The sequence below is a fragment of the Carcharodon carcharias genome, chromosome 15 (assembly GCF_017639515.1).
Source record: "Carcharodon carcharias isolate sCarCar2 chromosome 15, sCarCar2.pri, whole genome shotgun sequence".
Taxonomy (NCBI): Eukaryota; Metazoa; Chordata; class Chondrichthyes; order Lamniformes; family Lamnidae; genus Carcharodon; species Carcharodon carcharias.
The window spans coordinates 129,332,176-129,354,703 of record NC_054481.1 but is presented as its reverse complement, the minus strand read 5'-3'; the positions used below and the strand labels follow the sequence as shown (position 1 = coordinate 129,354,703).

General features: G+C 42.4%; 1 protein-coding gene across 3 annotated transcripts in view; it reads right to left on the bottom strand.

The window, feature by feature from the left end:
- Nucleotides 1-3,549: 3,549 nt before the first annotated feature.
- Nucleotides 3,550-22,528, bottom strand: part of LOC121288710 (tumor necrosis factor receptor superfamily member 5-like) — a 54,014-nt gene continuing 35,035 nt past the window's right edge. For 2 of the 3 annotated variants that reach the window (XM_041207455.1, XM_041207456.1), the window contains 6 exons: nt 18,713-18,806; nt 14,337-14,518; nt 10,658-10,692; nt 6,474-7,136; nt 6,099-6,355; nt 3,550-4,498 (listed from right to left, as the gene is read on the bottom strand). In XM_041207455.1, the coding sequence (XP_041063389.1) occupies nt 6,825-7,136; nt 10,658-10,692; nt 14,337-14,518; nt 18,713-18,806 (623 nt within the window). In that variant the 3' untranslated portion in view covers nt 3,550-4,498; nt 6,099-6,355; nt 6,474-6,824. The remainder of the gene's footprint in view (nt 4,499-6,098; nt 6,356-6,473; nt 7,137-10,657; nt 10,693-14,336; nt 14,519-18,712; nt 18,807-22,528) is intronic. The other variant, XM_041207457.1, reaches the window with a different exon arrangement.

Below are 22,528 nucleotides of genomic sequence, written 5' to 3'. Positions count from 1 at the left end.
CTTTCCAGGTGTCATTTGCTGTTGCTATTCCTGAATTATTTCCAGTGAATCACCTCTTTTTATTTCATTCAATTCAGTCTGAAGTGCATTCTCTAAGAAAGAAAAATACAGAAATGCTGTAAATCACTGAATGGCTATTCATAATTTTTAATGAAAATATATTCTAAATTACATGAGGAGCTTGAAGATCAAAATCAACCAATTAATCTAGAGCAGTTTGTTGTACACACTTGAAGGATATAGCTCAATCATTCTTGGTGATTAACAATTACATGTAAAACTTACACTATCTTAGTGAGCCAACTGGTTACTCCAGGTCAGACTCAATGGCATGCCAGAATAAACATGAACACACCTCCTGTAGTTGCTACACATCCTGGTCCAGAAATCTCATTTGTTTGCATGGAAATTGCTCCAGTGCAATTTCCAGGCTCAAGTGTCTTATAAATTTGAGAGAAATCTTTGTAAGTTCTTTATAATTCTTAGTGCTTAGGTTTGCTGGTGACAAGTTTTAGAATTAGCCAAATAATGTGAATTCTCATATGTAAAAATAAAGTGCTGGAAAAACTCAGCAGATCTTGCAGCATCTGTGTAGAGAGAAACAGAGTTAACATTTCGAGTCAAATATGACTCTGTTGCAGAACACCACTTTTATTTAGTGTGAATCCTTTTCTTTATTCATTCAAGGGATATGGGCATCACTGGCTAGGGCATCATTTATTGCCCAACCCTTAATGTCCTTGAGAAGGTGGTGGTGAGCTGCCTTCTTGAATCGCTACACTCCCAGTGGTGTGGTATATCCACAGTGCTGTTAGGGAGGGAGTTCCAGGATTTTGACTCAGCGACAGTGAAAGAACGGTGATATATTTTCAAGTCAGGATGCTGTGTGGCTCAGTCTTGTGGAACGATTCTGAAACCTGTCACACACCAGACTGATTGATCAATTTATAGCGAAACAAAATACATTGTTAATTGTACTGTCAACAATACTGACAACACTCTCCTAAAAGCGCAAGTTCCTCAACACAACAGTGTGACAAAGTAAAATAATTAATGCACAAAAACAAAGGGGCATCTTCCTATCGGAAGGATGAAGGGAAAGAAACAAAAGTACAAAGGAATCTGTGCCCCTCATACATCTATTAATGGTTCATAATGGGATTGGAAGATACTCAAGAGAAAGTCAGGTGCATGGACCAGTAGAGGAGGGTGCAATAAAATTAGAAAATAAAGGAAAAAATTAATAGGTTTAACAAATTTACACATGAAAGAAAAAGCTCATCAGTTGAATAAGCAGTCCAAGTCCAAATGCAGCAAGATCTGGACAATATCCAAGCCTGGGCTGACAAATGGCAAGTAACATTTGGACCACACAAGTACCAGGCAATGACCATCTCCGACAAGGGAGAATCTAACCATCTCCCACCACCGGGAAGTTCCCCTCCAAGCCACTCTCCATCCTGACTTGGAAGTATATCACAATTCCTTCACTGTCGCTGGATCAAAATCCTGGAACTCCCTCCCTAACAGCACTGTGGGCGAACCTACACCATGTGGACTGCAGCAGTTCAAGAAGGCAGCTCACCACCACCTTCTCGGAGGGATGGGCAATAAATGCAATGATGCACAGATCCCATGAATGAATAAAAAATTAAATCCCTTTACCTCATTAGTGCCTGTTTTAGTACAGCAAAGATGCCATTGACAGTAACATCAGTCAACAATGGGCCAGAAATTGCTGAGATAATAATGATGCATTAACAATGTTCAGAATTAATCATTCCTAAAACAAAGAGTAATTTGTGGCATAAAACTGATATTGCCACACCTTCCAAATCTCCAGAAATTGCTGATGATTTGCTCTGCAATTACCTCACCAAAGCTCTTGAGTACCTTCTCACTGTGAAGTTCCCCACTAAAGTTAATTGCGATTAGGAAACTGTTAAAGTTAGTGTTAGTGCATTGTTCCTGTTACAGTCATTTTCAGCTGGTAATAAATGTTGTACAAGACTCAGTCAATGGCATTATTTATAGTTGTCACCTGACACTATGCCTTGGAGGCCTAGAGACGGGACAGAGAGGCTGTGGACTCACTATCCATCACACAATGAATTGTTCCTAATGCTTTTTAATACCTTAAATCTGTCTTGATGGCTTTGTATCCCTTTGCTATTCACCTTCCTGACACAGATATTTTGACACACAAGGTGAAGGCAGTGAAATGGTGTTCCCACATGGTGTGCCCCTTTCTTTGACCATGATGAGTGATCTAGAAGAGGAACTGAGGTGGCAAGCCCATTGGTTGAGTCATTATGGCTGGAAGCTGACCAGACCTAACTGATCCCCAGTCTCCAGAGAGCCTATGGGAGAGAATGTTCTTTGAGATAATGTCAGAGAAGTTCTGCTTGTGAAGACAGCATTTCAGCAAGGAAAGAATTGACCTCTTATCCTCTGTGACATCTAAAAGTGGATCTGTAGCATCGGTCTACTTCCCACACCTTAATAGTGGCAATGAATTGATGACATCCCTAAATTTTCATGCAGGCACTTCCTTTCAGGCAGGTGTACCAGTCACATCTGAAACATCATCCAAAGTATTGAGAGAGCCTACATTCAACAGGTTACAAATGCCATAATCCACAGGGCATTAGGTATGACAAGTCCTAAGCAGAGCAAAGAGAGAGAAGTTCATTGGATTTGGGCCTGCCCCAGAGCACAAGGGGCCAATGTGTACCAGTCAATAAAACTTGTCGCACTCATGAATAGGAGTCATGGAAGGTCTTGATAGTCTGTGATTCCCTACTGCACAACCTGCATGTTAATGTAGAGCATTATGCCTCTTTCTTCATCACTCCAACATCTGGGACTTATTCACCAGAGAAAGAAAGATGTGGATGATTTTAGGGGACAAATCACGACAGATTACATCCTTCCGTATCACCAACAACGCTGCACAGGAAAGGGACAACCATGTCTACCGTTGCACGTGCCAACTGATGGATTGGATAATAGAATTATATACATATAAGTAACAGCCAAGAAATAGGCCATTCAAAGCAATAGGGTGCTCAAATCACATTTCTTGTGACCTAACAGGTTGGGGGTGTTTCACAATACTTGCTTCGCAATTTTACAAAGATTGTAGTGGTCTGCTGAACATTGCACAACATAACCTTGCTGACCCTGAAAGGCTGACCCTTAACTTGGCAAATGAGATATCAGTTGATCTGTGGGATCCCAACGAAGATGTTCCTGGGGTCATGGATCATGTCCTCTCCTCACTCCCTAGGAAGGCATGGCTGCATTGGCCAGGGCAGCTTCAAAGCAGCTGGTGCTCAGGCATGTGGACAATTACAATTACCAGATGTGCCTCCCTCTGTACCACCTCCCTAGCTCCATCTCCTCCAATACGCACCATATCCTCCCCTACCCCTACCACATACCCTCCCCCACAACAGCACCAGCAGAATTGAGGTGGACCAGGAAGTTCTGAGTGTGTCGGATGATTCACCATTCTGGGCCAGAGTAAAGGAAGGACGGCTGAGATTTAAAATGGTGATTTTATTTTGTGCAACAGTTCAAGCAACAATATTTAACAAATGAATGCAGATCAGAATGAATAGCTGTGCATTGTCCTATTCCTTGCCCCTCCACATCCATAAACCCCTGTGCCTCTGCATCATGGTGTTGTTCTGGGAACTGGATGGACAATGATTCATGCAGCTGCATCATTGGAGAATCACCCTCAGCAGCCATATCCTGCAAAGCTTGTGCATGCCACCAAGCCTGGGAGTGTAAGGAAGTGCCCCTCTGAACTGCTGCCTTCCTACTACTCAGCAGCACGTCTAATTTGCCTTGGACTGTCCCCATAGCATTTGGTGCTGCAATAAAAGGGGAGACAGGCACTAGTTACAGTTCTGTAGTATTTGTGGCAAATAATTTAAAGGATGGCAAAGGATGTCCAGTTTCTGGCCTATCAAATGATTGAGGAGCATCATGTTGTGGTTAATGGACCCAAAAGGTAGTGGACATCTTCACTCATTCGCTTTCTCATTCTTAGATGCCTGTCGACCTCCACCAGCCCTGCTTAAGTCAGGCCTGGCATCTATCCCATTTTCCAGGGGATCGGTATGCATTTCCCTCTTTTCTCAGAGGTGCCTCCTTACCTGATGGACCAGGCGCAGACAATGAGTCCCTTCAAAACATGCCCTCTGTGCTGTGAGGAAGGAAGTGCATGTGTCATACAGCCAGAAGGTCCAGGAATTGGAGAGGAGGGTGGGTTCCCAGATTGGGTGATGTGGGGAAGTTGGTCGCAGTCAAATAATTCCTCTCCACATTAGCACCTTAACGATGCACAGTGCCTAGGCCACTTCATTTGCCCTATTCCCTCCCCACTGGGGTGAAGATAGCCTCCTCCTCCTGGTCCTGTTCTGCTCCTCTTCCTCAGGCACTGCCTCAGTGCCTCCTGTAGTTCCCACCTTCTCAGGTTGCTGTGGGTCTGTGGAGACAAAGAACAAAATGTGACAATGGTAAAACATGTTCATTTACCATCACATTCAATGCACAATATGGTAAATGATAATGGCTCCCAATTGCTGAGTAAGAAACCTCCTACTTGAATTTCCTTTTCCTATCCTGCAGCTACAAAAAGGATTTTGAACCTACAGCCCCTGGAGCACATGTCTTTCACAAATCTTCAATTCCTTTCTCTCTATCTCACCCTTGGGCGACTCTTGGTGAGGAGACAAGGTAAGAGAATGTGACACCACCTTGCTGCACCAAAACAGCTCCAACCTCTGCAGAGGCCACACACACCCCACTATTACCCCTTGCAGTTTACAAGACCCTGTGTGAGAGAATAGTTCCTTCAGGAAGGAAGGGATTACTCACATCCATCTATGTTCATTCATGCACATTGTGCACCATTTTAGCCAGTGTGCAGAAAACATAGACCCAATAACATAGTAAGGCGCCTTTTCATGCATTCAAATTTTCTCTATCTTCTGCAGAAATAAAGTTACAAAATTCATCACTTTGGAAAGCCTGCCTTTCATGGCAACTGTCTTGAATGACTTACTTACTTTTGAACTGAACAAATACTTAGTAAACCAAATAACCTTCTGTTAGAATTCAGTATATAGGGAGTGAATTAATCCTTTATCCCTTTTCCCAAACTCTGAATTAATTCAAAGTGATGATCCTTTATGGTGACAGTGGTTATATTTAATTCAGTATAAGTGAATAAATGAGTCTTGACACAGACTAATACTTAAACAGCAATATTATACAGCAGCAATATTACCATTAAGTGCTGGGCAGAATCCTGGTCTCAACATAATCACTCCCTGGTTGTGCAAGTCAACCTGGCATGTACTCATTTGGCCCTCTGCCAGCCCTGTCTTCCTATATGGCACCTCCATTTTCAGGCTGGTCCTGAACCTCGTCTGGCTGGATACCCCTCTCCTCCTTCGAATGCACCCTCCCCTCGCCAGGAACCCTTTCTTACACTGTCCTATTAAAGCAAAGCCTAAGGTGATTTAACCCAATCATTGCCTAGCTAAGATTTGAACAGACCAATTACAAAAGCTGTCTAGTGTCATCTGTCTCAAATCAAATCTCTGAAGACCTTTGGTCTCCCCACGATTCGATAACAACAGCTTGGGACATTCCAGTGATAGCGTCTGGCCAAATGGTGGCCTTGGTGTTAAGTTTTTTTTTAAACTTTAACTTTCTGTGCCTCTGAGATATATTTTATTTCACTGTTCTTACACAGCCAGTTTTCTGCTTTGCTAGATTTCTGCTGTTGTCTGCCTTTTGTTCATTTGGCCCCCTTCACACTTTTCAGAACAACAAAATATTTGGTCAATGAAGGCCCAAACTACAATTTCCCATCCTGTCACTTGTCAACCATCCTTAGAGTGTAGTCACACCAGGAATAAAAACAGGATAAGTGAAACAAGAAACTAAAATAAAAATAGTACTTAATTTAGTGTTAGTAATTAGCAAAAAAACCCAAAGTAGGGAGTCTCCAAGGATTCTTTCACTTCACTGATTCTTAAATAAAAGCAGTTATGAATTGAGAATTTGTGAATGCTTACCCTGCCTGTCGTGGTCAGATCGTACTAATTTTTCTAACAGCCCCCAACGTCTGTGATGCTATTGGGTTTGTTCACCCTCCTCCACCTTCCTCCGTATGAACATGCTAATCTTGCAAGGAGTCCTTGACCTCAGTCCCCAGCTGCTGCTCATCCCTCCTCTCCACTTCCTGAAGGATGGCACGCAGATCCTTAACCCCAGAGATCCTTAACCCCAAAGATTCTGCAATCTTTTATTATTGTTCACCTCGAGGCATTTTCTGTGAAAAAGCATATGTTCAAAACACATTTTAATGCATTGTGAAAAGGGTTTTAATAGTATTTTACATTTTACTGACTCTTTAAAGTGGATTCATTCCATAGTTACAGGTCACTCACCTCTGAGTATCTCGAACCTTAACTGAGCTAGGCATCTGCTTTTAGCTTTTTATGGTGCCATGTGGTTCTGTCAGTGGGATAAGCCATCGGGCAGCACGTTCATGAGGTCCCAGATGCAACAGTGACATCATTGCATCATAATCACTTCGATGTTCCAGCAATTTGCATATTAAAGATAAATGCAAAGTGAACGGTCAGGTAAAGATACAATTAAGACCACCTGCCACGAGATTCGCCACTCCAGCAATTTCTGGGCCAGTTTGTTATTGGAAAAAGAATTACTATTAATGCTTTTCAAACTGGCTCTTTCTCATTCAATTTTAAATTTTGAGTATTGAAAGGAGGCACTGGTCAGGAATTTGTGGCCGGGGAGCGCTTGATGTTTTTATCCATTTGAGTTAAGGGACAGAAGTCAGGCACCCCTGATCCCCACTTTCCCAGCAAGCACCCAACCTCCATCAACTGCTTATTAATTTGCATGTGAAACCATGGGATTTTAGTTCCGTAAAATGTGCCATATTTACTGTTAGAGGTTGGGAATGGTCTCAGTTCTGTTTGTTCTTCCTCCATATTGTAACTAGACTGTTCTGTAGAAATTGATTCCCTCTTAGTTTGAGTTTGTTCATCAATTGCTGGCTGACTTTCCTTTTTACTTTCCACGGTCTGTAGAGAGAAATAAGTTATGACAGTTACCACAAAAATTATGGTTAACATAATAGAGGCTCATGGAAGAAGGGTCTGTGTTTGGATGAAAAAGAAATTGGCCAGCCTGCTCTTGTGGAAGTGTGGTCAGTAAAAACGCTGGCTAATGTGGGCTTAGGTTTTTCGGATACTGACATGTCCAGCCATTGGAATTTCATGGACTATCCTCAATATTTTCCTATGGTACCTCGGCAGCACCCCCACCTGGTGGACCATTCTCCACTCTTTGTCCGCAGGTATGTGAGGAGGTCTCCACTTTCTCATCAGCAACTCATTTTTAAATAAATACCCTCTGCTTCAGCTTCAGTTTGGACAGGTGTTAACTTTTTAAACATTGAGTCGGCTTGTTGAATCTCAACCAAGGAAGACCTGCTTAACACATACCCTTTGACTCATCTAAATTTCCAAAGAAGGTTTTAGATGATCAGATGACAAGGTCATCCATCTGTAGTGCCAGTTCAGCCTGCTCTGATGGAACTTGTTTGGCCATGGACCGGGTCACCACACATCAGGGAAAGTGCCAGGAACCTTCTCCTGTCTCCCAACCTCAGTCAGTCTCTCTAAGATCACTAGGGAAGCTACCACCTTTGCCCCCGCCAGGTCATTACTAAGGAGCAGGTTGACCCTGTCCACAGGTAAACTAGCGACAATCCCCAAGGTTACGAGTCACAAAATAAGGTCGCACATCATGATATAAAGAGATGGGGGTATACCTTCCCCTGATACTGTTCACTAATATTTTAGCATTCATAGTACTCTCTGATGGAAAGGTCATGCCTTTTCCCAACAGAAGGGACTGGGTGGCCCTGTATCCCTTAGTATGACCTCACTCAAGCAGTATGGAGGTCACTTCTCCTTTAGATACAAAATCTCAGGGATTTTATTACTCTCCCACACTCAAAGTGGTATGTTTACAGTGACTTACTGCTGCGATTAGAGTCACAGCCCGCGATGTGCTTTCTGTCAGGGCCCCTTTCCCTGCATTTCCAATAAATCCTATGGATTTTCCCTGTAACTTCCAGCAGTCAGCTCAAAGGTAACCTGCCTCTTAGCAATGGAAACACACAGGCTTTCGAGCTTCACTCCTGTTCTCAGCACCTTCCTTTTTGTCCTGAGGAGGGTCCCCCCTACATTTCCGGCTTTCCCTTCTCACCCATGGCTATTCATCCTCCTATTACCCTGCCACCTTCAACCCTTTTCAGGTTTTTCAGGAGTGACTAGGGAAGGGTTTCCCTCGGGCAAGAGCTTGTGGACAAATTCATAATCATCAGCCAGGGTTGCTGCCCAGCTGGCTCTTGAAACTTTCTGTTCCTCCATGTGGGATTTTATAGAAAGAGGAAGTGAGTTTTGAACTCCTCAACGAGGATCATCTCTCTGAGGCTTTCATAGGTGGACTCTATTTTAAGCACCTGTACCAACCAGTTGAAAGCAAATTGCTTAACCTTTTCAAACTCGATGAAAGTTTGTTTGGGCTGTTCTCGAAGTTTGAAATTTTTGGTGGCACCCAGGTTAGCAGTTTTGATTATCTCATAGTTTGATGAACACTTGTTGGACAATAGAGAATAAGCCTCGTGGGCCTTTCCTGTTAACTTGCTTCACAGTAGCGAGGTCCAGCCCTCTGCTGACCACTTCAACTGTTTTGCAAGCTTTTCAACTGAGATGTAAAATGCTTCCAGATCTCCCTCATTGAACTGCGGTATCAATTGGGAGAACTTTAAGAGCTGTCTTCAGCTAGGGGCACTTCCCTCACTGGTGATGGCTTCACCGGGTCTTTCCCTGCTCAGCTCAGGCTGCCTTAACTCTCTCTTTCCTGCCTCTCCTTCTGGAAAGCTCTTTTTTTCTCCTTTACCTAGAACTCGCTCTCCTCCTTCTGTTCCTGTCTCTCTCTTTCTTCTTGGAATTTGAGCTCTAGTCTTCGCTGTTCCAACTGTATGCTTGTTAATCCTAGTCTGTCTGTGTCAGATGCTATGCCTGTCTCCTGTTTTTTAAAGTTCAATTTCAAAATGGTTGGCCACAAGTTTTAGGATTTTGGATTTCCTAGCCTTTTGGGTGGGTATTTATCTCTAAATGCCTAGCTTTACTCCTTAACTCTTCAATAGATCAGGTTTTTAAACTGCCCAAAGTTACTTCACTCTATCCTAGGAAGGGACTGACTTCAAATGTGAACATTTTTAGTACTCTAGCACTGCAAACTGCAAGAAAACCTGTATTGAAGTTTTTTAACTTACCATTATTGCTAGGGATCAATTTGATTTCCCACTTCCAATTTCTCGCTTCTCTGTGGATTCAATCACAGATGTAGAGCCTCAAATTTCTGTTACGATCAGGTGAGAGGGGTTGAAAGGCTCCCCTCCTTTCCCTCTCCTCATCTGACTGCAACAGATTCTTTTAGGTATTTGACTGTTTACATGCCGTGTTCATAAAATAACTAATTGGACAGGTTTTCTTGAGTTTAACAAAGAAAGAGGTTAGCTTCATTATACTTAAACTGATCTAAATAAATAATAAAAGACACTCTGACTTGCACACACACCTGAAATTCAGACATGCACACAAATAGGTTACAGAGTGAGGAAGGATAGATCAGTCAAATTAGAGTCCAAAGAGATAAAAGGGGTATCCAGTCTGTGGAGGTTGGTGACTTGGCTGGCCTCAGGAAGTCTTGCGACTTTTCCTTGGTGGTCCCAATGTTTCCAATTTAAAGATATACATAGCTGATTTAGTTGTTCTCCAGGACACAGTAGTGGGGGGTTGATTTCCTTCAAGAAGTCTCTGTCTGCAGCAGGGAATCACTGGGTGGTCATGATTAGCAAACGGTGTTCGAAGCTTGCAAGGGGGTTGGAGAGAGAGGGAGGGAGAGGGACCCCACTTAGGTCTTACCTCATCAGTGTCTCAACCACTTGTCCTCTTACTGCAGAGAAAACAGAAGCTTAAACACTCAAACGGTGAGTTTGTCATATGACTGTCACCCAGTGATTCAAACATGGACGTCACTAGTGTATTCCCCCTTGTCACTTCAATCAGTTCATGTCTGGGAATTCCCCATTCACAACTAGGGTCCCATTCTTCAAATGATTGGGCTTAAGGTACTTCCATTATAGCTCGATGAGTTCATGTCTGGGGATGCCCCCTTGGCTAGGGTCCTATTGTTCAGGCAATTAAGTTTAATGGTTCACCATCGGTCAAAAACCTTTGACGCCATACAAATGGGGACAGGAAATGTGGTTCCCTCATACTCCTGAGGTCATTATCCTTGATGGATATTTGCAGACATGGTGTCTCCATCTCAATGGATTGGAATGTGGAAGGTACAGTGATGCAAAGCGGGGTAGCCATCTTTAGCTGCAAACTCAAGTTACCTTTAGTCTCTGTTTTTTTAAACTCTGTTTGAATTCCAGTTTCCAGCTGATGGATTAAAATCATTGACATAAAGCACGTTTCCATGACGGCTATATTATATACAATTAACAAAACAAACATACCTTTTCTTGTTTTTCTATTTCATCCTGGATAATATCTGATAAAGTGAACAAAAAAAAAGTACATAAATGAGTTAAGGTAACCTGGACCAATCAAGTGTAAATACTCAACTCTGTAACATAAGTCTATTCTGCTTACAATAAAACATACAGGGCCAAAAATTGGTCCACCCTATTACTCAGGTGCTGGGGTCAGGTCTGTGACCTGCCTGAATGGGTTCTAGAGTAGGCAGCACACATATTTGATGCTTCCACTTCATTTACATGATTGTGGCATAGAGCTGAGCATCTGCCACACTGCTGGCTGCCTCTGTGATTGTCAGGGAGCTAAGCAGCAGGTGCTATGGTGCAGCACCTTCTGTTCTTAAAGGCAGTCTGTCCTTCTTAAAGGGAAGCTGCAAGGAATTACAGGAGGATGCTGCTAAATCCTGTTGCTGCAGCTGTAAACAAGGAAAATGGAACTCCAGCAAAAAGGGGGCTCCAGAGTCTAGGATGCAGTGTTGAAGGTTTAATGGTGGCATGAATGAGGAGACAGACCATAATTAATGGGGGGCCAGAAGACCCTCAAGGACCACCCTCAGAAGGGCTTGGGGGTAAGTGGCTATGGAGGTCCGGACATGAGGGCCTGGCAGCAATTCTACAAATCTAAACATCTCACACTGGTGGTCACAGTCAGTAAATGCATTTTTACCTGTGATCTCCTGCCAACCTCTCTACCAGCCTCTTCACCCTGTTCAATGCACCAAACCCCCAACACTCAGCCAGCTGTATTCCCTGGAATTCAGGGCTCACACATAATATCCAGGTGCTGCACTTCACTCTCACACAACTACTAATGCTACCAGCCTCATACCCACCTCTCACTGCCTCCACATACCTCCAGCTACTCAACACATCAGCCAAATGTAGTGCAATACAATCACTGACATTCGTCCCTCTCTCTTGCAGGACAAGCACACAATAGAAAGCAGTACAGGGAGCCATAGGGGAGACAAAGACACCAGCATTTCCTAAATTCTACTAAGGGGATGGTTCTTCACATTGCAGGGATGGGTACTGCAGAGCTCATGGCATTCAGTGTTGTTGAGGACATTGAGGATGACAGTATATTCCTGTTTATGCCCTTTCTCAATTCCCAGCTCACCCTCATCCTGCTCTTTGACATGATGAAGAAGCTGCTGATGGTGTCATCATGGACCTCCTGTTTTCCCTCACCCAACCTTCCTCTTCATGCAGATTCCAAATAAGTTCTGCTACAAAGGAGTCAGATAAGGACCTCAATGGGGTGGCATTCAGCAGAACGCTGATGGGCATGCCCACCAACATGCTGGGGCATAAGCTGGTCTTCTGGATAGTCTCCTGTCACTGTCAAGAAGCATGGGGGAGTCAGGCTCCAATTTGGCAGTGGGTATCATGCAGAGCTTGCCATCACTGAAGCCTCTGCTGCATCTCCCTATCACCCTGCAGACCCAGAGATAATGCTACTGCTGCCCTCATACCTGTTACAGCCTTTGTATGGACAGGCCACCTACTACTCTGCCCTCCCTGTGAGGATGTAGCAACGTGCCCTGCCAAATCCAGGAATTCACCACAACACCTCCAAAAACATTCCAGAGTACTTACAGAGGCTTTGAAATAGCAGAAGTTATTCAAAATGACCTTATGTGGGTGCCTGTACCTTTAAGTGATTCTATTGCTGGATCCTTCTTGCAGCTGAATGCTTGATCTTTGGTGAGTGACAAGTGAATTTGTTGAGCGGACCTGGATTTGGATCCAAATTTGGCATTAGACCATCACATCAACTGTGTGATGTCATGATGGGATGAGTTCAGAAGCTTCTGGTGCACACAGGGTACACACTTCAAGATGTTGTGTTCTGTGTGTCATGCCAGGAGCAGCTGGTGATGCAAAGTATACCCTCAGGAAGGTGATCAGCTTCAACAGTGAAATCTCCAGCTTCACTGTGGATCCCAACGGTGCTAATTCCGCATCCATGCTTTTTGGAGTCAGCAAAGACCGTAGATCAAAAGGCAAGAATTTTCGTAATAGTTTCCTCTACACTGGGGAGACCAAACGCAGATTGGGTGACCAATTTGCAGAACACCTCCTCTGTCCGCAACCCTGAGCTTCTGGTGGTCTATCACTTTAATTCTGCAGCCTGCTCTCACTCTGTCTGCGGCCTGCTGCACTGTTCCAGTGAAGCTCAGCATAAGCTTCAGGAATAGCTTCTTATCTTTCAACCGGGCACTTTACATCCTTCTGGACTCAACACTCAGTTCAACAATTTCAGACCATAAAGTCTGTTCACCCATTTTGTTTCCTTTTCTTTCCTTGCTTCTGTATTTTTCTTTCAGACAGCAGCACACCAGTTCTCGGCACATCTTTTGTTTCTTTCTTGCCCGATCACCATTCTCTTTAGCTCTGAAGGACTAATTTTTCTGTCATTTAACCTCTCCTGACTTTCACCCTATCATAGACCTTCCCTTGTCCTTGTCCCACCCACCCCATGCTCAAACAAACTTTTCCCTGTTGATAAAAGGACACAGGCCTGAAATGTTAACTCTGTTTCTCTCTCTGCACAGATGCTGCCTAACCTGCTGAGTTTCTTTTTTTACAGAGCGTTTTCTTTTTTTTTAAATATTTTAAATTTATTTTTATTTCTGCTTTCCATCATCCACAGTATTCTGCTTTTTGCCAAGGGCAGCTCTCTGCTCATTTTTCCACACCTCGTGATCTTGCACTTGCTTCGTCAGTTGTTTGTAAGAGCCTCCCAATGAGCAATGAGCAATACGACTAGGAAAAGAATACATGAGGTGGTTTCCCCTTGCCTTCCTCGCGTGTGCTTAATGGAAACACAAGTCCTCTCCATGAAGGATCCTTCGCCCGTAACCAGCCGTTGACCCTCGAGGCTCCAACTCTTCCACCATCACCACCAAAAATTCACTGGTTCCGCTGTTGGCCATGGTTCGTAACCCTGAGCATGGGACACTCACCTGGGCCCGGGGTGACTTACAAAAGGGCAGTCAGTTTTAGTTGAAGACAAGTATTTGAAGACAAATAATGGCACAGCAAATACATTCAATGAACAGCTGAATCAAACAGACCATGAAGGTTCCAAATTAGAAAAAGGAAAAATCATTGCCTATCCTGACTGCTGTCAACTTCTCTTTGCAGGAGGTGCAATTGTATGGACAGTGGGTGAGAAGGAAGATGGTAGTCATGCTTTCTCTACCACCTGCTACAATAATTAAGCCTGATGCATGAATGAAGCCTTAAACATAGTTGACTGGGGACAGTAACCTCACCAAAATGACAAGGGAAAGGTGATAAATTATTTCAGAAATAATTGAGGTGATCCTAATCCTGCATCTATGATTGCAAAATCTAATTTTGTGTGCAGGTTAATTAGTTGACATCGCCCGGTGTCAGAAAGGGTAGAGCTGAAAGATTAGGTTTCCAACTTCATTATCTGGGAAAATGTATTGATCTTCACATTTGTAGAGACTTATAATGTAATTGATCAGGAATTGCTTAGTTTTACAAAAAGACAGTTACCAATCTCATTTTACACACAAGCCTAGAATTTCCTCGAGTGACAAAGAACTAAGCACAGGTAATTGCAGATTGGGATTCGGAGTGGCTGAATCAAGTGACTTTTTGAACAGATAACTGACTCACGCACCTGAACCATCATGCTCGCTGTTCCCTTCACATCTCACCCATTGGCCATTCCAGAATATAACTCCTGCAGCGGAGCTTATTGCTAATACTACAAGTGGTATAACAATAGCTTCTGCGTATATGCACTTGGCATTTTTTGCTTTTGTTGCTCCCACTGTCACAACCATACCTAATGCACGACAACTGAGGGAAAAGTGCAGAACAATTAATTAAGACAAATATTCATTGTTAATTTTGTAACTCTTATACTAATTAAGTGATTCCCTATTGAAATCTCATATTAAACATATTGGAGTATAGATCCCCTATTACAATAGTTTTCAAACTTGGGCTCGGTCCCCTGGGAGTTGACAAAGACCTTCCAGAAGTCCTGCCACACAGTGTTGGCCTAACAGGTGGGCGACATGGGCGATAGCCCAGAGTTACATGGTCAGGTGTGAGTGAATGAATGGCGTTCAGAGACATGCTCTGCTTCCCCATGCTCCTGATTGCTCTAGATTCCAGTTCTCTCTGCACTCCTGCTTTCTCCATTCCACTTTCCCCCTCACCCTGCCCTGGTTTCTGCTTTCTCAGTACTCTGCTCTCTCTATGTTCATCCTCTCTCTGTGCTCTACTATTGTGTTCCTGCTCTCCCCGACTCTCCTGGAGCTCTCCCTGTGCTCTGCTGTCCCCAGGCGCCTGCTCACTTAGGGCCCTTGTTTTCTTCACATTCTGCTCTCCTCATGCTCCTGATCTCTCTGTGCTGTGCTTTCCCAGTGCTCCTGCTCTCCCTTTGTGCTGCTACTGTTTGCTCCATGCTGTGCTCTCTCCAGGCATCTGCCAAGGATAAACAGACTCTTCAGTGGGAAACAGGCAACACCCATCTTACTGTTATCTGCAGGTGGTATTTACAATAGAATCACAGGATTGTTACAGAACAGGAGGAGGTTATTTGGCCCATCGTGTCTGCACCGGCTCTCTGAATGAGAAATTTACTTAGTTCCCATACCCCTGCCTTCTCTACATAATCCTGTAAATTTTTCCTTTTCAAATATCAGTCTAGTTCCCTTTTTAATTCCTCGATTGAACCTGCCTCCACCACACTCTCAGGCAGTGCATTCTAGACCTTAACCACTCACTGCCTGAAAAAGTTTTTTCTCATTATTGCTTCTCATTTCTCGTTTTTGCTTCTTTTGCAAATTACTTGAAATCTGTGCTCTCTTGTTCTCGATCCTTTCACAAGTGGTAACGGTTTCTCCCTTTCTACTCTGTCCAGACCTCTCATGATTTTGAATACCTCTATCAAATCTCCTGTCAGCCTTCTCTTGTCCAAGGAAAATAGTCCTAACGTCTCCAATTTACCTTCATAACTAAAGCTCCTCACCCCTGGAACCATTCTCGTGAATCTTTTCTGCACTCCCTCCAATGCCTTCACATCTTCCCTAAAGTGTGGCACCCAGAACTGGATACAATATTCCAGCTGTGGCTGAATTTGTGTCTTGTACAAGTTCAACATAATGTCCTTGCTCTTGTACTCTATGTCCATATTAATAAGACCTAGGATACTGTATGATTTTTTAACCGCTCTCAACCTGTCCTGCCACCTTCAATGACTTATGCAGATATACATCCAAGTCCCTCCGCTCCTGCACATCCTTTAGAGTTGTTAGGATTGTGGTTAGTGGTTAGGATTTGGAAGACACCAGCTGAGAGTGGTGGAGGCAGATTCAATTCTGGTTTATAAAAGGAAATTGGGTGAGCATCTAAAGGGAAAAAAAAATCACAGCACCAGGGGAAAGGGCAGGGAAGTGGGATAAGCAGTGCTGCTCTTGCAGAAAGTTTCTGCAGACACAACGGGCTGAATAGACTCTTTCTGTAACCATTCTATGATTCTAACAGGCCCGAGGGGCTAATTGGCTTACTCCTGTTCCTATGTTCCTAAGTAAATACCTGTTTTCTTAACAGAATTATTAAAACACTCTTTACATGCAGCACTTTCATATTATGAATATTAAATAGTGTTAAATTTAGATGGGGGGAGGGTGTTTGTCATTCCTAATCCATTTGAAAAGAGGTTCTTCAACCAAACAAGTTTTAAGTCATTGCTGTGTTGTGTACCACAAGGATTGATAGAAATAATGGTTTGGTTTAGTTTAACCTTATTTAAATGATTACACTGAACATCAAAGTAGCAGTCAATTTTTAGAAATTTCCAGATTCAAAAATGTCTCAATTGATTATGAGCATCATTTGTCTGTGAAATATTTTGACAGATTAGAAATTAAATCACCATGAGAAAAGTAGAACCACCATGGAGTGCAAAGAGGTTGTGAAAAGTGGGAATATTAAGAAGAAAGCAGGAGGAGGGGTGAAAGCAGTACAAAGGGCTCCTTTTCAATTGGGTTCTTTGGTCTGCCCAAACCTGTTGGCCTTCCATTGCACAGGGCTGTCCACGACCAAGTGTTGCAGACTGGCACGTTCCAAGGTCCAGGACTACGTACTGAGGGACGCACTAAAGCTTGGGGTAGCCGCCGCAGATGCGCAACGGGGAAAGGTCACAGTCTAAGATGTTTCAGCTGTAGTGCACCAAGGGCTGGGAATTGTATAGATCCCCTCAGGCTGTATGACTTACATTGAATGTATGCAGTGACTATTACATGTATCACAATTGTATTGAAGCACCTCAGAGAGCAATATGATCTATGCAGAAAATTTGAATATCATTGTACTGTGATGGCCATTTTGAAATGCTTTGTAATGTTTATTTGGATATTTTATGAACTAAGTATATTTTTGCAAAAAAAATTTGCATCACTGGAATGTAATTTTCAATCTTGCTCCAAAGGCAGCATGGATAAGGACATTACTTGGTGTAGCGCTAACGCACATGAACTAACTATGGAAAGTTGAAGGTTGCTAGTTTAATTCTTGGTCTATGCTGAGTCAATCAGGGCTACAGATGGCCTGCTCTCTGAGTTTTAAGGAAGGGAGAACTCAGTCAGGATTCTACCTCCTAGCTCCTGTTCAATGACCAGTGTTGGAAAATGCATATCTGTGGCAGGTGAATGAAAATGGAACTTGACTCAGTTTTGTGGTCACCTGCCCCAATTGTTTAAATGATCCCATCTCCAGCATTTAAGATGGGATCAGAATCAGGGTATAGAAGCGAGCAAAATCTGGCTCTGTCGCACTTCCGGGGATACAACAATCCAATCCTCTGGATATTACCCTAAACACTATTACTTACTTAAATCTTTTGTTCAATGCCTAGGTTATACAGTAGACATTTTCACAGTTATCAAAACCCAAATTATGTTCCACATTGTATCTGAGGATAGCTTGTGGCCCTCCCATCCTACTTCATCTAACCTTATTTGCATAGTCTTCTAAAGATCTCTACGCACAAAAGCATGTTGATGGCCCAAGAATTCTCTCTATTAAAGCTATCCTGATTAAATTATTTCTCTGATTAATACTGCAATGGTACATACTAATTACATCCAACAAATGGTGTGTTTTCCCAGATATATATGTTAATAAACTGTGTGGCCCTGTTTTTGTGTACAAACTGCACACATACTTCATACAAGGTAAAAAAAAACATCCATATTAAACTAGAAAGCTAACAACGCTTGATTGATAACTTGAAAAACAACTTGAAATTACAACGATGACTAAGGCCAATGATTTGCAGTGACTGATTCTATTTTCTTTACTTGAGATTCCAGGATTTGTTTTACCAGTTCACATTCCACAATTTGATCAACCATTTTTGTGAAATCCTATTTTAGCCTTAGTTGTATATTAGAAATATAAAATGTTACACAGTGCAGTGTGACATGAAATTGTCAGAACTTGAGTTGCAGTTTCATCCAGTGACCAATGACCTGTACAAATTACAGAGAATGTTCTTTTCTTTCAGTATCAGGTTTAGAAATTTCTGGAAAGGGATGCCAAACTTCACAAGTTTGAAATTTTTTCTTGGGGTCAGATGCAAAGTGAGAGTCTAGGGTAATTGACTGCACACTTGGGACTGCTAGATTGATAAAACAAATATTTATGCAATATTTTGCTCAAAACTCCTGTAGTATTGAGTCTTATTCAGTAACTATACATTGATGAAGGTATAGCCAGAGCTCAGCTTATTAAAATTATGCCAGTCTTTGTCAGTTTATCCAATAAGCTGAAATCCAGTGTCCTTCAACCGAAGGAAAGGGGAGAAAATGAAACAAGAAATTGAAATTCATATAACATGAAAGATTGATTCAATTAGATTAGAAAGATGTGAAATATAATTTTTACATCAAATTCACTTTTAAAAACATTTATAAATGACAGCCAACTGCACTGTAATGAATTGATATAAACTTTATTCTGGATTACTTTTGATGTACTCACTCAGTAATTGGCATGCATTTCCTTGTAATTGTAGGTGTATCTGAATATGATCCAGGAGGACACTGCTCACACGTAATATCTGTTGTATCTGTTCCTGAAAGCAGGTGTGGCATTATCACAAATTTCAGAAAATCAAATAATTTTAACCTTTCAACAAGTTTGCACCAGTGAGATGTGTGAATGAAGCACTGTCAATATGGGGAGTTAATTTGGAGCCGGTTTATAATGGGACATCTCTCTAGGGAGTTAATTTCCTCCCAGACTCAACAACAGGCCTTCAATGATATTAATTTACAGGCCTCATTTAAATACCACGGGCTCACTTCCTGCCCTAAGATCAGGTAGCTCTAAGCCACGTGCTAGCTTCTAGAAGGTGACAGGGAGGGTATTTTGAGAGGGTCATGTAAGGAGCTTGGGGGGAGTCTGGAGCAGAGAAAGCTGCCACTTTCCTTGTATACCAAGTATTGTGATTTGCAGTTACGAATTTTACTTACAAGATGTGACTTCCTGTGATGCTCTGCTACTATGTGCTATCCAAATTGAAAGAGTAAAGTTGCAATAAGCGATTCAGTCAATGAGCAGGATTGGTTGCTGGGACCCAAAACCATTTAGTGGGCTTTGTTTGCAGTGGCATGTTTCCTGGCTACTGCTCTAAACAGCCTGAGTATCTTATGCTTAAGGGTGTGCTAATAAAGCCCAAAAGCTAACTGTGTGATAATGTAACACAGTGGTCCAACAACAGAATCCCCATATGATCCGAACTGAATATTGTGCCTTTTGCAAGCCCTTACGTGTGCTTCTGCAAACTTTTCAAAGGCAAGTAAAAGACACGGTGAGATAAGACTCAATACAAATCATTAAGCTGTCATATTTCATAGATGACAAGTGTATATACAGAGCAACTGTCAAAGCAAGTTCCACCTTAGTTCCATCTCACCTCTCGTCTCATAGACAGGGGGAAAATGTATCCTCCCCTTTTCATGAGCTGACTTCTTTGACTCTGTCACCACCTTCTTTCAAACTACTTCTAGCTGCACAAACTGCATTTTATTTTAGCTTCCAGTTCCAGACCTAGGGTCTGTGCCATAATCTCTTATTTAAACTTGACTGGCCTTGTGGCCTTTTGTGTCCACAGCCAAGGGGACAGCTGATACACTAACTTCTACTCCACAGTGAGTCACCAGTAGATTTGCCAATAAAACCGCCTTCTGGGGTGAGTTTTAGAAAGGGCGTCTGAAGATAAATGAGAGACAATCTGGTTAATGGGGCCTTAAATAAAGCATTTGACTTCCGTTGCATCAGTTGTAGCTTCCACGAATCAGTGATCTGGCATTTTTTTTTTTTAAGCCTGTGCTAATTCACTTAACCAAACACTTAAAAACACAACTTAGTCCCTAAATCCTAAAATGGCCTTTTCTGTGTTGGCATTCAAACACTTTCTCCAACAACTGTACAATCCACTACTGAAGCGTTTGACTTAAATAAAGCCTATGTAGTTCAATAGTTGCTCAGAAAGTGTGAAAGAATTGTGACTATGGATGCATCACGATGGGATAGTTTTTGCTTTGAATAATTTAAAAAAGCAGCTTGGGCTTCATTAATAGAGGGAAGTAATGCTGAAGCTCTAGTTATGACCCCGGATGTGACCCACAATTTTGTTATGATCCAGTTAGAGACCAGTAACTTTTGTTTAAAGTAGACTAAATTTGAAATCCCAGGTATTTATTAAGAGATTAAAGCCACCAGATTCTCTGGTTTTAAACAGAAGAAATTTTACTATACAAGAGTTAACAGAGCAAACAGTAAATACTCTAACATCCAGAATTAACATGAGGTAAACATGAATTAACAGGCAAACCGTGGTCAAACACACCACAAGCTGCACATGAAATGGCACATTAAGACAGATTCCGTGAACTTTCTTAGCAACCGATCCAGACGTCAGACGTCGCTGAGTCACAAAAATTCTTTTAAACTCTGTCTTCCTCATGAGGAATTTCAGTTCCTCTCCTTCAAAGAGCTGGTCTGATCTCCGGATAACAGCAGCTCTACTCCACCCAAGTTCCACGGGTACAATCCTCACCAAAAGGCACACTATCCCAAATCTCTCTTGTATCTGCTCCTAGATCCAGCCTTCTTGCTCTACTTCCCCAGCTGAGCTGACCTGCTTCTGAGACTGTGTGCCACTGTGCTGGCAAGGCTACACCCCAGTGTCTGATCCCAGGCACAGTCCCAGTTCCTCAGCCACACCGCTGCAAATAACTGCTTTCATGGAGCAGACTTCAGCTTCATTGAGTTAACATTGCTCTCAGGCCTTTTCTTTGCTCCAGCTCCCCATAGAGCTAACAAAAGCATATCAGTTGCATGGAGCTATCAACTCCCAGCTTTCTCCGAGCCCGAACTACACATAGCTAACGACAGCATTTCAGCTGCTGCCTCCTCAGTTCCTGACCAGCCTTGTCACATTGGCTTCTCTAACGTGGCCAAAGCCCAAGGTCTTGTGTTTTGGTTTTCACGCCACACACCCAGTCAGGTGGGCAACATTTTGCTAGAAAAAAATACTTTACTGCTTTGCGCATGTGTAGTGTCACAAAAGTATAATAATTTTCATAATATTGTGATTTATTGTAAAAGTAGATTAATAGTGGGGTTTGGATAGTTTCTCTGCCTGTGTGTGTGTGGGATTTAATTGAATTGGAGACAGCTGGTCTGAAGGCTTTGACTCATCAAAAGAAGCTGGGTTTGAAATGCTAATTCGTAAACACAGCTGAAATCTTACAATGTGAGGTGAGGAGAATTTGCATTTTTTGATACATCAGGGTAGTTTGAATTTCAAAGAGATGGTAGGATGTTACACCTAGACAGAGAAGCTAGGCCAAGCAGTATGTTTATTTTTCCCAAAGGTTACTGATAATATTAGCACCATGCAATGATTTATATTATGAGAAAAATGGAGTTCTAAAGACATATGGGAACAATGAAAATTACATTAAAAGGGAGAAACATGTATAAAGGGATTTGAAGCTATATGTCAAAAAGGGCATTGTAAAATCTACCAGAAGTGTGAAAAACCTCCAGTAGTTGTGCATTAAGCTGCTGTCTACCGAAACCGAAGCTGGGAAAAGCCACTTTAAATTCTACTGTCCAGGATATTGTGTTGAATTGCCTGGATCTGTTTAAATCAATTTGTTTTTAATGTTGCCTTAATGGGGGGTGTAACCAGAAGCCAGATTATTTAGGGGTTTTAGGAGTTATTATAGTAGTACTTTGTAGACCTATGTATGTGCTTGAAATCTCTTCTTTTGTTAATAAATGTTAATTTAGTTCTCTAAAAAAATCTCTAGTGTGTTGGTGGACTGAATTCATGGCACGCATCTCAAAATAAAATACAAATTGCAAAACTGCTGTGACTGCATGAGCAAGTTTCCCTCATGGATTGGATCTGCTTGGCACACATCATCTGTCACATCATAACAGTGGCCAATCCCTCTGCTACATTCTGTGCTTCTACCAGAACCTCAGACATGCCAGGCATTGTAGTCCTCAGCCTGCACACCGAATACACCAAAAAAAAGAAATCAACAAATATATATTCCCTCATACTCTATTACCATTATAAAAATCTAGTGAGGCCATAGCTAGAGTATTATGTCCAGTTCTGGCCACCACACTTTAAGAAGGACGCGAGGGTCCTTGAGAAGGTGTAGAGAAGATTTACCAGAATGGTTCCAAGAATGAGGTAGTTAAGCTACAAGTTTAGGTTGGTCTGATTGGAGCAAAGGAGATTAAGGGGAGATCTGACAGGGGTGCACAAGA